The 17,985-nt window shown below is 43.9% G+C and overlaps 1 protein-coding gene across 1 annotated transcript in view; it reads right to left on the reverse strand.

Annotated features, from left to right (window-relative positions):
* The window catches only part of TMTC1 (transmembrane and tetratricopeptide repeat containing 1), a 129,101-nt gene that overhangs the window by 24,950 nt on the left and 86,166 nt on the right, over positions 1–17,985 (reverse strand). Inside the window, exon 10 of the mRNA XM_026868216.1 lies at positions 11,242–11,355. Coding sequence (XP_026724017.1) covers positions 11,242–11,355 — 114 coding nt within the window. The remainder of the gene's footprint in view (positions 1–11,241; positions 11,356–17,985) is intronic.

A 17,985-nucleotide genomic window follows, 5' to 3' on the forward strand; every position in this document is an offset into this window, starting at 1 on the left:
CGTCTCATACCATCGAACAAAAGCTTTATTGACTTGCACAGTCAAGAGATTTCCAGTTTCATAAGAAGATACCAGGCATAAAACATAGAGTCATCAAAACTCTGATGACCATCTATTTTGCTTTTCAGTTTAACGCTGTTATTACCTGAAACATTAGTTAAGAAAAAAAATTGCAGGGTTTTGTTTAGCAATTCCAGAAAAAGGAGAAAGGAAGGGAATTTGTTGTCATGACTACAACCTATAATTCACCAAGAATTTTAATTCTTTTAATTCAGATGGAGAGAGACCACTTAAACAACTGGCAAGCTCTGCTTGCAGTCCTGCCTTTAAATGGCCCTTGGGCTGGTGCCAGAAGTATTCAGGGGGCAAAAGGCATTAGCGTGACAACTCCCCACTCACTCTTAAAGAGTATAATGTGGGTTTTGCACAGCCATTGCTGCACAGGGGCGGAGAGCAACAGGGGATCGGGCCAAGCTAACACACAATTTGCCAGGTTAACTACCAGGAACAGTACAGAAGGGACTGCAACACTGGCTTCCAGGGGCTGGGCAGTCCCCTACAGCCACCACAAATTAGCCCAGAGCCACCTCTCTGAGCTACGACAGCCCTGAGATGTCACATGCCAGGGTGACTGTCCCTGATGCCCCATCCCAGTGCCTTCCCATGGTTCTGCCCAGCCCCTTGTTGCCCTCCAAGCATCGATGATAAGCTTGTCAAAAGCATGTTCTCAGTGACTTGAGACATGAGTCTTTAAAGCCATTATAAAAGCTGTAAGCAACAGTGGCCATCATTAACCTAACAGCCATGCCAGGGCAGCAGCAGCACAAAGAAAAAACCTGCCTGCATCATCTTGCACAATATTCAAAGGGGCTGCAAGAGTATTCATTTCTGATAGAGAGAAAAATCAGCAACTGATTCAGCCGGGGGGATCTAGTGTGCCTGTTTGCTGTTAATACATCTTTTGATTAAAGAATGTGTTTAAAATTAGAAACTTGTAGGGGATGCTCCACCTTTGAAGCAGCTGCGATTAATTACCACTGCTGCACCACCATGAGAAAACAGGCTGTGTTACCTCTCTCATGGTAAGAGAAGAGGGGTTGAAAAGCCTTGGGGCAGACTGCCTCTTGCCAGTCACCACAGGATACTTCGCTGCTACTGGCTCTCAGCTCTCACAGTTCCTGTGCCACCCTACCAGAATGCTCAGCATCCACAAGGCTCACTTCAGACAGATTAAGCTCACAGACTCAGGTCTTTAATTACCCAAGCCCAATTACTTGCTGGCAGCATGGCAACTTGTTTTTAAGGCATGTTTTGCCCCATTCCAAAACATACTGTAGTATTTTATTGACATCATTTTGCCAACAGGAGTAAGAATGTTACATGAATAATGTTTCATCTGTGCCAAATTTTTATACTGCCCATTTTATATTTACTCTGGTATACTATTTCAAGGAAATTTTCCAATTTTAATATTATATCACACTCATTTTCATCTATTTATGTACATTCTCAATAAAGCTCTATATCAGGTTGAATTAAAACTTAATTCCGAGACCAGTCATTCTACGGGGAACAATCCTGCACTGGCAACAGCTTGGGCCATGGCCTCATGACAAGTGTGGCACCTTGTTCCAAGAGCTGCTTTACATGATGTGCAGACCTGTAAGTCACAGAGTCAGATCCTATGTCTTTCTCAGAAAAGACTTCAATTTGCAGCATTTGAATTCCTTTTATCGAGGGAGAGATGATCCTGCAATATTAAGCAGCAGCTGTTTTTTTCTTGAAAAGTTTTAGCAGTTGCATCAATATTTCCTCAAAGGCAACACCCTTCAGCTTGTCAGAAGGTTTGTGGCAGGCTGGGATTTTGTATATTAAAAAAAAACCCCACACTTGGAAATCCTGTTGAAAGTCAGACAAGTGAGAGATCTAACACTTTTAGGTTCCTTTGAAAGCCTCAGGCATAATCTTCAGTAAAGGAGTGACAAAGCAGTCAGACTCCTGGCTGTACTCTGCACAGCCCGGCATTGGGTATTATATCACGCCCATTGCCACGTACTCAGCTTTGAGGTGGTCCAGCTCAGGGTCTGACACAACACTAGGAATAAGACAGAGAGTGATCTCACCCCAGCAGGGTGACAGGGACTCTCAGAGAACCCCTGAGCAGCTCTGAGGGTCCCGTTAGGGACTTCACTGGCACTACATGGACCCACTTAGGTCCTGATGGAGGGAGGTCCTGCTCAAGATGTCAGCAGAGGCGGGGGGTAGTGACTAATCACCAGTACCTACAACTATTTCAGACACCCACCCAGTGTGTCCTCCATCCCTGCTGCTGCTGAAGGGCAGGGGGATGCCTTAGGTACCCCAGCTCACCTCAACTGGGCAGAAGTCACCCATGTTTTGGTACTGAGAACCTACAGTGTGGACACTGAGAGACAGGGGTCATATCTGCCACATTTCCCACATGGCATAGGACAAGTCTGTCTCTCAGGGTCTTCATGCCCCATCAATAAAGTGACAATAGAACTTCCCTTCCCCATACTACTTCCTCTCTGCTCACAGAACAAGTCCTCTGTGGTGATGACAACCTCCAGCTACTGTCAGTGGCTGGCACAGCGGGGTCTTCATCTCAGCTGAGACCTCCAGAGGCCAATCAGTATAAATAGTAAGTGCTGAATCACAGCCAGAGATAGGTAGAAGGAAGAAAGGTCCTGTCGGTATGGCTTCTCCTCCTGTCCAGCAGCCCGTGGGTGCCCTGCCACCAGCAAACCCTTTAACCAGGGTGAGCATCCAAGGCTGATAGGCAGAGTGCAGGGGATGTCAGTCACACTGTACCTTAGTATCAAGGGAAACCTCTCCAGAACAGAAATGTGGAAAAAAGAGAAGCTGAACAGATTTAATCTGAAAATTGACAAAAGCCCTATAAATTCTTTGAGCCTGGCATTCATTAAAAAACAAACAAACAAACAAACAAACATATCCAGAAGCATGCCATTTAAAAAACAAACCCGTAACACATTAAACAATGCTACATTTTATTAATTTTCATCACATTTTCAAATTTGGGCAGGGCTAGAAGCTTAAGAGAGTTAAGGGGAAAGAAAAGATTTTAAGTCAAACAACGTCACTGCTAAATATAAATAAATTAAACCTTTCCTGCTAAACTCACATGTTTTCTGCAATGCAGAGGCAACACGGGGTTATCAAACTGGGCTGCCTGCTTACACTCTCACACAAAGAATTTATGCAGGATCCATGTAAATCCTGAAAATCCAGGAAACCACTCAAGCCAAACACAGGACTAAATTCATGACACATCTGACTTACAGACAGTATGAACTGTGCAGGCACCTCCATAGAGCCCACAGAAACTAGAAGGACACCACAGCAAACAGGAGACCATTGAGTGAGTTCTTCAAACAAACTGTTACATGAGGGGATGAAATAACAACATATATCTCACCTAAGCAGATGGGGTGAAATCACGCCTGTCATCTCCCAAGGTTCACAGGTGCCGGAGGAAGCTGTACAGCCCCATACTGCCACCTGTGATCACGGCTGTCTCCAAGATGTCTGGGGTTGCCTCAGTCTTTGCTGTAAATCAGAGCAGCCCCATTCCAGCACTGCTCAAATTGCTTGCAGAGGCCATTCAAAAGTCTGATGATAAGCAGAGTGCCTCAACTACTCCTGCCAAGCCTTCACAGAAAGTCTCAAGGTTATCCTTGATGGACATGCACTGGGACCCCATTTTTCTGCTGACCCTTGGTATGAACCAGTGAAGTCTCTGATGATTTATCATGACAATAATCAGCGCTACCTAGTCATTCTTTGAACAAAGTTTTCATAAAGACAAGGACATCAAAGCTAGGGAAAAAGAAATGGTTGTGGGAATGAGTAATTAACCCTTGGATTGGAGGTCCTCATTACCCAAAAGTGAAAAGTAGACTTCAACGCCTGAAAAATAGAGCTGTAAGTTGCTCTCTGCAAAGCCCACATAAAAAATCAAAATGGATACCTTGTCCCAATAAGATAACAGCTTTACAGCTTCGTTAAGGAAGCATTTTCAATTCCCCAGATTTTTAGGATCAGTCCCTGTTAGGTAAGTAGTCAGAGCAATGACACAGGGCCTGAGGAAGGCTACAGCAATCACTCTCACAGGTGATGGGAGCTCTTCTCCAAGAAGATGCATTTGAAAAGCCAGCAAGTCCCTGAAGGACAATGTAGAAGGACCTGCACCCATGACAGAAACCATGGTCTAGGAAGGGACCCTGCCTGTAAATATCGGCATCCAGACATAAGTTATACATACATCTGTCCATCCCAGCAGGCACATCCAGCTTCCATCTCGGTCAATGCAGTTACACTACATACATCCTGCCTCTGCAATGAGGGCTCATGGTTGCACTTACACCAGTCTGAGTTTTGAGTAAATGTGCCTTGATTGATATTTGATCACAAAAAAGCAGAAAAATTGAACAGGGGTGGAGCATGCCCCAAAACAGGCAGGGATTAGTGCTTTATAGACAACAGGTTAAAAAATAAATTACACTGACTGAAGTAATTTGGTCATCATCCCATGCACTGTGTTGTAAAGGCCATTAAATCTCTGATCCAAATTATCAGGCAGCCTTTTCAGCCATCAATTACTATTATATCACTCAACAGTTTAGTCTAGCTACAGGACAGGCACCATATAAGTACACAAGAGCACCAATTATCCCAAAAGCCTAATGTCAAAGTGTGATGTGGAAGAACCTCATGCAAAGATGTCTCTGCTTGGATGCAATCTGCCTCAACTCTGTAACATCCACTAACACAGGGTATTATGTGAAGTCTCTGCAAAGACGTTTCATCAAATGCCTAACCAGAGGGCTTGCTCCAAGGGCCTGACTTAAGTAACAGTAAGTGTCAGAAGGGCACTCACAGTTTCGGGAGCAAATGCAGCCCTGGCAGTCACAGTAAAGCAGCGCTGCACATTTTTGACTCACTGTAAAAACAGGCTAACAAATGGTGCTGGTATTTTAATTCTTTCCAGAAATAAATCACAGATGGTATCCAAGGCCACCTGCAGTCCACACTGAGAGGCATTTTCAAGGCATACACACACAGACACACACACACATAAAGGACTGTATGAACACAATTTTTTTACTGCATGGAGAGTGCAATTTAACTGAATTTAAACAACCCCAGATACTGTTGATTTAAGATATATAAAAACCCAGTGGGAAGGTGTGTGGGAAAGCTTAGCAAGAAACCTGAGACTCCCTTACAGCATTAGGGCTTTATTTCTAAAGTGGAGTGGGGAGAAAGGAGAAAGCCTTGCTTGCTCCTTTTTGTCTAGCTACTCCAGTGATGGTATGAACCAATTCCCTCAGTGAGGGATATGAGTATGGTACCCCCACTGCTTCCTCCTCCCTGCTCCTCCATGTACTCTGTTCAAGTACCAAGTATACATAAGCATAATCTCATGACACTTCTTGATGCCACAAACCAGCATTCCCAGTTTCCATGCTGTAAGCAATGCCCTAAACTGTATTATTTGCAAGTTCTGCAAGAGCCAGACCACACATGTCACAGCATCAAGTGTTTTCATACTGGTTCATCTGCCTCCTGGCCTGCTCTCTCTCTCAAGGATGAGCACCAGAGCAGCTCCTCAAGCCACAGACAAAACCAACCCAAGGGTTCCTGCTTGCTGCCCAGAGGCTCCCTTCTCTAGAAGATGCCACAAGGGAGAATGGAGGTTTCTTCATGGCAGGCTGGTCCCCTTCCTGCCCTGTTCGGTCAGCAGTATTTGGCAGGGAAAGTCAGGGGGAGCTTGTGGCTATGAATTTCTTAACGGACACATACACACAAACTGCAGACATGTGCATTCTCATATACACACACTTGCACGTTTATGAACATAAACTCACAGTATTACATATATGTTGGTACTTCCTGCAGGACTCTATACTATAAGGTATTACACTGATGGTAAGAGTCAGTTCACACGCTTGCCCATACCTCCTCTGGGAAAAAGCAGCAGGCCAGAGACCAGCTCCAGGTTGCCCCAAGGTGCCTGATGCTTGCAGGGCCAGCCTAGAGTGTCTCTCCCTCCCCCCCTAGCCTTACTATCTGTATTTCTTTTTTTCTTTCCAGCACTTCTCCTTTTTAAGTCCCACAATCCTGGTTCATTTCTGTGACTTTTATCCAGCAAAAATCAGTTATGAAGAAATAATTCAGTTATGATTCAACCATTTTGTATCATTTGATGGTCACAATATCTGCCTTTACACAAAGATAACACTTTCTCCCCCACTGTTAAACACAATACTCTACTGATATCTTTTAATTAAGGACAAATCTGTATGTTTTCTTATCCAAAAGTGCAAACATGGATTTTTAGGTGTTGACCTTTTGCCAGACACAGAAATGTAGCTTGAATAGCACAGAACTATTAGTAGCACATTTATTCACCCAACTCCAGCAAGAAACCCAGCAATCTCCTTCAGTCTCACCTGCTGTTGCTCACATCGATCTGCCATTCATGGGAAGCACAGCCCTGGCAACAAACTCAGAGATAGATGGCAGGACAGAGATGCTTTGGGAATTAGAATTTTGAATGAGTGCAATTGTAGCAGGGAAGGTGATTTTTTTTTCCCCTCTCCATTGTCAAAAGGGTTATTAAAGACATAACAAATGTTCATCAAATAGGTTTTAAGGCTCTGCTGTTTTTCTCTCTCTGCATGTCAGCTCATGTGCGTTCCTGAGGAGTGATAAAACAGTCTCAACAGCAACATCAAGTACACAAGGCTGGGGAGAAGTAGGACAAAAGCGTGGTAACTATCAACAACTGCAAAAACATCTTAATTAGAACATCAGAGTTGTTTGTGTGAGCTTGTACAACCACATAGTCTCACTCCCAAACACAAGAGTGGTGAGACGAGTTTTATTTCTTGTAAGACCAGCACCATTTGATCTCTAGGAGCAGGGGGTCTCTGAAAATTCTAGCAACAGCCACAAATCTGCAGCAGAAGCAGCAGCAAAAATGTTAAGGACAGCTTGCAGAGTAGCCATGGTCAACTTGCATCTCACATGGATTGTTTCTGGCCTTTACTTCTGGCAGGAAAAAAACCCAGAAGTACCTCCCAGGGTCACTACCATATGTCAGGCAAACCAGCGAAGCAGTCTAATCCAGCAGTGTGTTTTTCTTGTTTTACTGAAGGTAAACTGAAAGGTTTATAACCCACTGCTACAACTGCAGAACACCAGCTGTTCATCAGGTCTGCTTACAGGTAACTCATCTTGCATCTCCAAGGGGCTCTGCTTCCATTCCCCTTCTAGGAACCCAGTGTTAGGGAGGAGCTTTTCTTACATACACAGAACTTTTTTCTTTTCATTCTCCCTATCTCCAGTTCAAGTGTCATTCTCCATTTTTGCATTTAATTTCAGTTTTCACTTCCCCTGCTCCTGGACATGATTAGATTACCTAAGCCTAAATCAGGGTGTTGCACCACTGGCTCCTGGGCTGGGGTGAGGAATGAGTTTTTTGACAGGCCACCTGCAATGGCATCAACAGGTGGCTATCGGGATCAACTGCCAAATTTACCTTAGAAACCTGCCCTCCAGTTTTGCCATCAGAGAAACCACTTTCTTCTCTCCTCCACCATTTATTTGCTCTGAAGTTAACAGAGATGCACCAACACATGCCAGCAAAGGATCCTGTCTGCCTTTGAAAGCAGGAATGGGAGCAAGCGATTAAAGCACCAAGGATCAGCTTTGCCAGGATTTAGTCTCAATTGCTGTTATTTCACTACACAACCTGTGTGCACTTCAAGATCCTTTCCCACAGCTACAGCTACAACATCACCTGCCTCCTTCACAGGAGTGATGGGTTGCTTTGCTAAATAGCTACATGGCAACTGACACTTCTGGCAGGGAAGCAGCATGTAGAAACGCACTGTTACGTTGGTGGAATGGTAATTGTGAGCGGTTCAAGCAGCCGAGTGCGGACTGACAGGATCACTTTTGTTTAGCAAACAGTTAAGACTCATTCACTGGAGATCAAGCAGACCTACATTGTAATTTGGCAACAAGCTTTAGAAGTGAGCTGGAATGATGGATGAGCCATTATCCATGTGCCTCAGACACAGCCGGTACAGGGTGATGCTGCTCTCCCTCTCCTACCTCCCAGGAGCTCCCTGTGGGGGTGGCGGTGGCAGCAGTCCATGTTCCTTACTGACTCCATTTCCTTATTAATTCCCTTATTGATCTGCTCACTGTGCCCTAGGCAGATATGATATTTTGATCTCTCATACTTCTGATGGGGCTGCCACTGGATTGCAAAGCCTTTTGAGTAGCTTGTGTTTTCTGTAGTCTGGGCAGTGTGGATCCACCCAAAGAGCAGACACCCAGTAAGGGGTACCTGGGGGAAATCAGAGAAACTTGTTGTGTTAGCACCCAAGCTACTGGTCTATCTACTCCCTGATGAGGAAATTCATGGAGTGAATTTCATGTGGAGAACTTCCCAGCTGTTCTTCCATTTTCAGATCAGGCTAGTGGCTAAAAATACCCTGAACCATCAAAATCTGGTCAGGATATTACAGCTACTTCCTTCTATCTAATTGTAGAGTAATTGGTCTACAATCAGAACAGCAATTGCACAGCTGGAGTCTGTGAGCATAGGTAAAATAGCTTGGACATGAAATCTATTTTTATCTGCGATACCTGTCTAGGGTCTTCCACTATATCCACAATTATGTTGCCTGTCCCACATCCACAGAATCAACTAGTTTGGAAAGGACCTTGAAGGTCATCTAGTCCAACCATTAAGTCCATCACCACCTCCACTGCTTCAGTGCAGCCATCATGCATAGGCACACACAACCCCAAGTGGTTTCAGAAAGGGTATGTCTTGAGAAGAAAACACAGAATGTAATTCTCAACAGGAGAACACACTACACTTTATTTACACTGGTTTATTGCTTATTATACAGGCGCCAAATAACTTCCCCATGACAGGAGTGGAAAGACGGGGCAAAAGTAAGGAAAGCATAAGTGCAGAGAGATGATGAGGTGGTGGGACCAAATAATGCAGCTTCCCAATGATGAAGGCAAACGAAACTCCCAACTCCTGATCTGCACCATGAGGTCAGATAGCAAATGCGCAAGGTGGGGACAGGAGCTTGCTTTTCAAAAGTGCCAACTAATCCTGAAATTACTGAAGCAAGTGGAGCATGAGTACCAGTGCCACTGAGACACCGAGTACCTAGAGAAGAGCATGGTTTGTTCTGTGTGGCTCCCAGCCCCGACAAGGCTTCAGATGCTCTATAAACAGTAAAATCAGCACAAACTATGCTAATAAAGTTGAGGAAGTGTTTGCAATCATCTCTCAAAACAGACTCTTTCATAATTAAAATACTGCAGAGCAGAAGACAGTATTATAATTATAATAAATGGGTGCTGCTACATTAGAGAAGAGCAAAATCTTTTGTCAGCAAATCCCATTTACACAAGCAGAGGCAATGTTGGTAGGAGCAGTTATGTTACTCTGTGTACTAGCACGTTCACTGCAGGACTTGGATAACTTTTTTTAGTCCCTCTTCTTTTTAACTTGCAGTAGGATTTTCTGGTAAATTGGAGAAGGTTCAGAGACTAGCTACTGGTATGACTGGAGGACTGCAAAAACTCGCATAACACTGAAAACACCAGCAGCTACATCAGTGGGTTGTATCAAGCAGCAGGTTAAGGGAAGAGATGATGACTGTATGGAAAACAGACTTTTGGTAATGGGATCTTCACTGTGGCAAAAGTGTAAACAAATCCAATGACTGGAAGCTGACATCAAACAAATCAGACTAAAAATAAAGGAGGACATTTTCAATAGTCACAGTAATTAACCTTCAGCACAATTTATTGATGGTTGTGCTGGATTTTCCATTCCTGGAAACATTAAAAAAATAGGATGGAGGTTTTTCTAAATGACTTCTTAAATACCCAGCACAGTAAAACAGAACAGGATGTTACTCAGAAAAGCTAAAAATCACCTTCACAAAGGTTCAGTCCCTCCTCAGTGACAATGAGCTCCTGTCCTCCCAGCTTAACCTGGGTGAGTTAGGAGCCTGTGGAGGGCCATTGGTATAACCCTGTCAGCTGGCCAGAAGACAAAACATAAATGTAATTTCTGGAGTTTTCTGCCACACCATGTGTCAGGAATGAACTTTTTTTGCACCTCCTGACATGCCCTATGGAGCTAAACTCTGTCCTTGCTGTCCATCAGAGCCACTCTTCACATGTCTGTCCTTCCCACATATGCTTTTAATCCCAAAGACATTACCTGTACCCTCCATGTTTGCTTTCCCTTGCCACATCCACACCCCCACACTTTTCCCTGCACTCATTCCCCTGAGGGGCTTGTTCCTTCTTCCAAGCACCCAGCACCAGAAGGGAGAGGTTTTGGATGCTGGGGTAACCTGCTGGCTGCACCAAGAGCTGCCTGGGCAGCGGGGAGCAGCCGAGCCCCCGCTGAGCTGCACTAACAGCACTGGCAGGAGCAGCGAGCAAAGGGATGCTGCTCGCAGGGAGTGACCCCATCCTCGCATGGTTGGGAGGGTCCTTCAGAGATACCAGAGGAGATTTCCAACATTCCAACCCTGGGCCCAGATTTATCATGCATCCATGGGCAAGGCAATTCACCCACCTGCTTCAGCTTCCCCTGTACAGAACCGCAATAATGACATTTACCCTGTTACTGCACAGGAGCATTTTCAGGATCAATTAGTTTAGTGTTCATGCAAAGCTCTGGACAGAAGTCTCAATACAAGTACTATTATTATTACTGCACTTCAGATAGCTACAGCACCAGTATTTTCCAGGCATGCACCATTAACAATTTACTAAGATAAATGGCCCAGGAACCTGAAAATGCCTTTATGACAACTACCTCCTGCTTACCAGCATACATTCTGCTGTGTAAATGACACCTCATTGCTCAGTGTGTAGCTATGGTAACATTTCTATCTCATATATCGAAGTGTACACACACACACACACACACACGGAGCTGGAAGGAAGCCAGGCTACCTCATTTTATGACATGCAAATCCCAAGCCAGGGAACTTGCACAACCTCCGAAAGCTGAGCTGCCCCTAGGAGCCAGGGGTGAGGAGCAGGCAACTCACCCCATGCCCTGTGGGGAAGGGCTGCACTAATGCCAGGCTGCACCATATAGACCGAGCCCCATCAGGCCCCCCAGGAACTTACTTGAGAGCAGTTTTGTAGTGGTAGATTGCCTCAGCGTTACGGCCCTGGTCTTTCAGAAAATTGGCGTAGTTGTAGTGCACCTTGGCATTGTGGGGCAGGGTCTTCACTCCTGAGCTGCAAAGAAGAACAGAAGCAGGGTGGTGTTAGTGGCCAGGTTACACCACCCTCCCCAAGGTCCACTTTCTTATCTCGGTCCCTTTTTCTGAAAAATTTGTTCAGATTTTGAGCTCCTTGTCACTTCCTGCACAATTGTGCCAATACAACTCTTGTTACAACCCCAAGTTTACGTCATGCACTGGTATTCCACGTGTCCTGAGTGGACATAAATATGTGGTAGCAGTTCAACTCATCCTGACCACTGTCACCGCATGCATCTCTAGTACTAACACTGCAACACTCCCTGTGGCTAGATGCTGTTGTATTTCAAAATCTGAATTATTAAATTGAAAGACCCTAAAAAGTCTAATATTTAGAGGGAAAGCAAGTAGTGCTTTCTATAATATAGCCATAACAGGTTCCCTGCTTAAATTTGAGTGTCATGAAGAGCCTTATGAAAATCTTGATTTAAATCTGTCAGCTGCAGGTACCAGAAAGAAGTTATCTTTTCCATATGCATCAGCCACTAAAGGGGATGCCTATCACACCGAGCACTAAGCCAGCATGTATGCACTGCTTAGTGCAGAGCAGAGTACGACCGGGAGGTGAGGGCTAATGGGACTCTCACCCTTAGCTGGCAAGTCATACACTCTGGTGTTATAACACACGGCTGAGAACATGTGGATCCACAGCTAGCCCATCCTTCCCCTTCATCTCCCCTGCCACGTATAGATTGAACTCAACATTTGGAATTAATAATGAGGGCATGAAGACAATAGGAGAAGAGCAAGCAAGCATATGCTTATTTACTTAATTGAGAGCACAGAAAGCAAGGTACACCTTGCAAAGCTAAAGGAAATGCCATTTCAACGTTAAAGAGAGAAAGAAATCACAGGAGCACGTACACCATGGAAACATTTCCCCTGCAAGGATCCAGAGAAGTCAGCACTCCGTTTAATGGGGGAATCCTTTCCAGAACATAAATAGGGGCTCTCTGAGGTAATGGGAAATAAGGATGGATGAATCTGTTCATGTAAAAGCAGACAAAGCGTTGTTTCTTGCCCATAAGCAGATTCCTGCCAGCTGCTTTCTTTTCTCCCTCCATCATCTCTGACTCTCCCTCCTCAGGTAGGAAAAGCAAGGATTAGGAAAATCCCAAGTCTTGTTGCTTTGCCTTGTCTGCCTCTTCTGTTTAACTCTGGTGGACATGGAAGTTAATTATAACAAGATGGGGTTCACACACAGCCCCTACTCTCTCCCATGGGGAGAATGCACCCACAGCTGCAGAAACCCTTTGTCAGGGATTTAGCTGTAAAACAGCACTGGAGAATTGTAGTGGCAAACACGATATCCTTTTGGTTATCTGCAGCCAGTGGTATCAAGCATCGCTAATGCCTACTTGTGAAAGCTTCCAAAGCTTCGCCCACGGCTGCCTTACAGAGTTCAGCACAACACAGCCATGGTTTGCCTACTGAAATTAAAAATACACCTTGCATTTGGCTTCCTAATCATCAGGTATTTCCAAATTACTTACTGGGAGCACTACAGGAATAAGACATTTTGTGACTAATCGCTGAATTAAATCAGTTAATTGATGCTATTCTTAAGAGAATGATTTTCTATATTAGTTTTCACAAAGATATACTGCACCAGCAGCAAGTAATGTGTGACTGCTATGGCTGTGTTAATTTCCATTGGCCTTGGGAGCTATTAACTACACACTTACAACCTCTGGGCATTACTGGAATATTAATTCTTACACAGAGAGTTTCATTACATCAGCACCAGCGTTACAGGCAGAGACACGGACAAGCACGCGAAACTGATGCGCTCTCAGAGCTACGTGCAATGAGTTGCTGGCTCGGCTACAGCCCCTGCTGAAGCCGAGCAAACTGAGTTACGGTGAGGAGTACATTACATATGCACATGTATTCCAGTTCTAATGAGATACGGCTTTAACAGTAAGATGCATATGTTTAAATATTTTAATTCTGGAGTGTTTGCCTTTAAATAGAATTTATTATTAATCCTGCCGGTCCCATTTATTAAAACATTACTAATAAAGCTTCTTTCATCTGCATGCTTCTACTGGAGGTGGGGATGACATAAGAAAGGCAGAGATCAGTTTGGGTTCTTACAACAACGCTCGCAGTCTCTGACCTATTTATTCTCCTCACACGGGTGGGGAGGGGGGTGTTTCATTTTGCAAATGCACGTAGCAGTGACTGAGGCTGCCTGGAGTCTCTGTGCGGTGGGAGGTAGTAGCAGACACAGTGCTGGATGCGGAGGAGATTTTTTAGGAGAGTTTAGGCAAACACTCCTGCTAATTAATTCTTGATCAGCTGAGAATGCTGTTTGCTTGTTGACAGAGGAAACAATAATGGCCATAGTGAAAGCCAAGCAGGAAAGGGTGGAGTATATATAACAAAGAAGAACACAATGTTTTTCCATTTCTGCTTCCTGCAAGCCCCCAGTCTCTCACAGTTTCAATCTAATTTTCCAACGTGCTTTTCCAAACTCTCCTATTTCCCCTCTTCCCCAGCCCAGCACACATAAGCCCTTCTGGAAACCTAAGGCACTGATCTGGCTGCAGCCAGAAACAAGCCCGCCGAGATCGGACGTCACTTCTCCAGAGGATTTCCTTCCCTTTTGACTTCTACGACAGCAGTAAGCAACATAAATGAAAACTAAACAATAGGCAAATCCTTTTACATAACACTTCCTCTCCATGGAAAGGCAAAAGCCTATTAGCTATAAATCAGAGAAATAAAATACTACTGGTATGTTTCAACCTCAAATACCAGCATTACCCAAATCCCACTTCAGTTAGAAGAAGTCTCCTGTGATCCCCTCTTGTTTTCCTAAGTGCATGTTCTGCTCTGCAAAATGACTGGGTGCAGGGCAGAGGCTTCATTGATTTTCTGTGATTTCCACATGAAAAGTGCTCAGTTTACAAGGAAACGAGGCCACTCCTGCCTCAGCAGCAGCCCTAGGAGACCGGTGGGGTCTCCTCTGCTTTGGGAATCATTATCATCAAATAAAGGTTCTCCACAGCAAATTATTCTCTGGATGACACAAACAACCACTTTTCTTGGCCTCCTACCTTGTATTGATTTCACAGATATCAATGTTGGACCATATTAAACTGTTCTACAGAAGATGCACAAAATGCAATAGGACTTATTCTCCTCAGCTGAGCTAGTTTTCAGAATTAACACAGCAGTAAATGCCACCTTTGGGGTTGGGTTGGTTTTTGCAAATTAATAAAGTCAGCAGACCTGACTTGGAAGGGAAAACTGCTGACTAAAAGTGCCACTTTTATACAGTTCTTTTGCTGATTATGACTGTGTTTCCAGGCACTGTCACAAACGTGGGCATTGCATGCAGATGCTTTCCAGGAGCAACAGGAAACATGGCAGCTTGACAAACCTTGAAAGAGTCAGTACAGCGGATGCAGAGGTTAGCCCACAGCCCTCACCTCCCTCTCCTTGGCTTCAGACATTAACACTGATCATGGTTGGAGCCTGACCCCCTAGTTTGTGCATTCACTCTATAGGGTAGTTCTTTAAATATTTAACAAATAAGCCCTCCCTGCCCACCTGCCAATAAGGTAAGACAAACTGCTTGGGGCTTCTAGAGACCTGTTGGAATAATATGCCTCAAATATCTAGATCTCTATATATTTGGCCACTTCGTGGTTCATTTACTTCTCATTTAGTCCTTGAACATATGCTTGTGCACCTATGTGTTGATGCATCATTTCCTGAGACAGCAGCAGCATCCTGCTCCTTTCAGCCAGGACTCCACAGGATTCCTGCATCCAGAAAACTTGGCCACTGGGCTGGAGACTGAGAGTCAGGATGTCCCACAGATGGCAACAGTGCTATCACACAATGTCGAAGCGGGGTAAGTCTTGAGAATGGGACAAAATGGGGTACAAGCAAAAAACTGATAACATGCCAAGTATATAAACATCTCCCGGACCAGCACAGAAAAAGCATGTATAACAGAACAGGCCTCAGCCAAGGGAATCAAGACATACCAACACTAAAGAAACACATACAAGCAAACAGAGGAATGGAAAGTACAGTTGAAGGCAAAAAAAGTAAAAGGAGGGGAAAAGCAGTAATTAATTAAAGCAGCAACTGAAGAAAGAAGAACGAAGAACTAGGAAGGGGAGTAAAGATTCTCTCAGCACATACTTCTTAAAAAAAATATTTCAACACAGAGACTACCAAGTAGGTTGATTTATGTCTCCTTTCCCCCATCTGTAGATTTGCTGTTTCCTTATTATTTTCCCTTATACTTCTTTAGTGTTCCTTATCTCCTCCTCCTGCTCTGTCCTTTCTAATTTACTACTGTTGCACATGCTGCCATTCACTTCTCCTTCATCTCGTCAGCCTATACACAGCCTCCTCCTTCTGCCCCAAAGAGAAGATCTCCCACTCCTGGGATGACATTATCTTCTTGCCATACTGTTCTTCTTTTGCATTTCCTTCCCAACAAGAAGAGTCCTAGCATATGACAGACTCACAAGAGATGTGCAACACTTACCAAAAAAGATCTTAAAAGGACAGCAAGAAGGCCAATATAGTTAAACAGCATAGTAAAAAAGGCTACAAGAAATTAAAAACATCCTTTAAAGAGTGACCGCCACAGCTACAGAAGGAAAAAGGAAAAGAGTATAAACCTCAGTAAGTTAAAGACAAACCATAATTAGGCAGATCAAAAGAGATTTAAGGGAAAAACTTGCTAAAGCTATCAAAGCTAATAATGGAATACATCAGATATAGGAAACCTGAAAAAGATCCCCTAAGGCAGATAGAGGATGGAGGTCTAAAAGTAGTGCTCATAGAAGAAAAGGCCACTGCAGAAGAGCTAAATGGATGATCTGCACCAGTGCTCACTACAGGGGAACTGAAGGAGGTTACCACATGGGAGCTTTTCTTTACAGGGGCAAGTCTGAAGCACTGTCTCAGACTGAGGTGGCAGTAAAAGAAGCTTTAAAACAAATGAACACCAAGAACAGTTACAAGCCTGGTAGTATGCATCCAAAGGAAACCAAATGTGAAGCTACTATTAGCTGTGGCATGTAGCCTATCATTTAAGTGAGGCTGGCAGGAGAAATGGGAGGTGATGAGCATGACATAATTTGGCTCCAGGGGAGGGATGTGGGGGGGCAACAGACCAGCAAGTCTGATTTCCACTCCAGGTAATTTGGGAAAAGCCATAATAAAGATCAGTTCTAGCAAACTTCTGAATAACTACAATCCAACAGAGAAGAATTAACCTCGTATTTTGCAAAAAGAAGTTAGTAGGGCAGATCTGTTGTTCTTTGACAGACTCAACAGGCACATGGTACCAAAACCATGGAAGGCTTTTATGGAAATCCAAATATAGCCCAGTCAGAATCACATACATCAAATGTTGTGCACTTAAAATGTTCAAAAAGGCTTTTGATAAAATCCATCACTAAAGACTTCCAATATCTTAAAGGCATGGAAGGTCCTCTCCTGAATCAATACTTAGTTGAAAGACAGCAAGCAAAGAGCACTGAGTATGTGAACAGTTTTTACAATTGGAGAAGACTGCAAGCAGGGTTCCCAAGAGACATGCAGTGGCATCTGAGCTGCTTCACATGTTCACAAAAGATCTTGAAAAGGGAGCAAACAGGGAGACATGTTTGCTGATGACATAGTGTGAATCACACTGCAGGATTTAAAGCTAACTACAAATTGTTGCAGAAGGAGCTCATGGTATTGAAGGCTGAGCAAGAAGATGGCAGATGAAATGCAATTCTTGTACAGGCACAATTATCAGAGCATGTACAGAGGGTCTGCATAAATCTGTGCACAGACTGATGTCTATAAATCAGACACTGCTACTCACAATAGGTATTTTGAAGTTTGTGTGGACAGTGCTGTGAAAATATCACCCAGTGCTTAGGAGAGGTCATAAAAGTCAAGTGGAAGATCAGGAATTAGTAGGATAAGAGGACAAAACCCAGAAAGCAGTCCTACATTCCTGTGCTGCACATACCTCTTGAAAGATGATTCTGGTCTCCTTCTCAAAAGGACAGATTAGAGTTTGAAGGTATCCAGAGAAGACTGACAAGCAGGATCAGAAATGCAGAACAGCTTCCATGTGAGGAGACTTCAAAACAAGTAAATTCCAGGATGAAACAGAGACAGCCTTGAGGGAGGGCATGGGGGTAAAGGCATTGAAGGCAGAGGACAAGTGATGAGTTGATGGTTACTTACTACTCATCCAGCACACCAGAACTAGGCGACACCAAACAAGATGATCAGACAGAAGGCTCACAGCACACAGAAGGGAAATCCTGGTGTGCACACTGTGTAATTTAACAACAGAGCCAAGTGCACAGGATGCTGTAGAAGCCAAAACTATAAATAGATTTGAAAAAGCAGTCAGAGACATTAATGGAAGAAAAGTCCATCAGTGGCTGTTAAAAGCAAAAAAAAAAAAAAAAAAAAAAAAAAAAAAAAATAAAAAGAAAAGAAGAAGTAGAATCTAATAGGGAAAATTACTCTGAAATACATTAAACTTTTGGCAGTGACAGCAGACAGCTAGGGAACATATTTATTATCACACTGAAGTATGTAAAACTTGCTATGTATTTCAGTGAAA

This window comes from Athene cunicularia, assembly GCF_003259725.1.
Source record: "Athene cunicularia isolate RWA chromosome 1 unlocalized genomic scaffold, athCun1 chr1_part2, whole genome shotgun sequence".
NCBI classification, from domain to species: domain Eukaryota; kingdom Metazoa; phylum Chordata; class Aves; order Strigiformes; family Strigidae; genus Athene; species Athene cunicularia.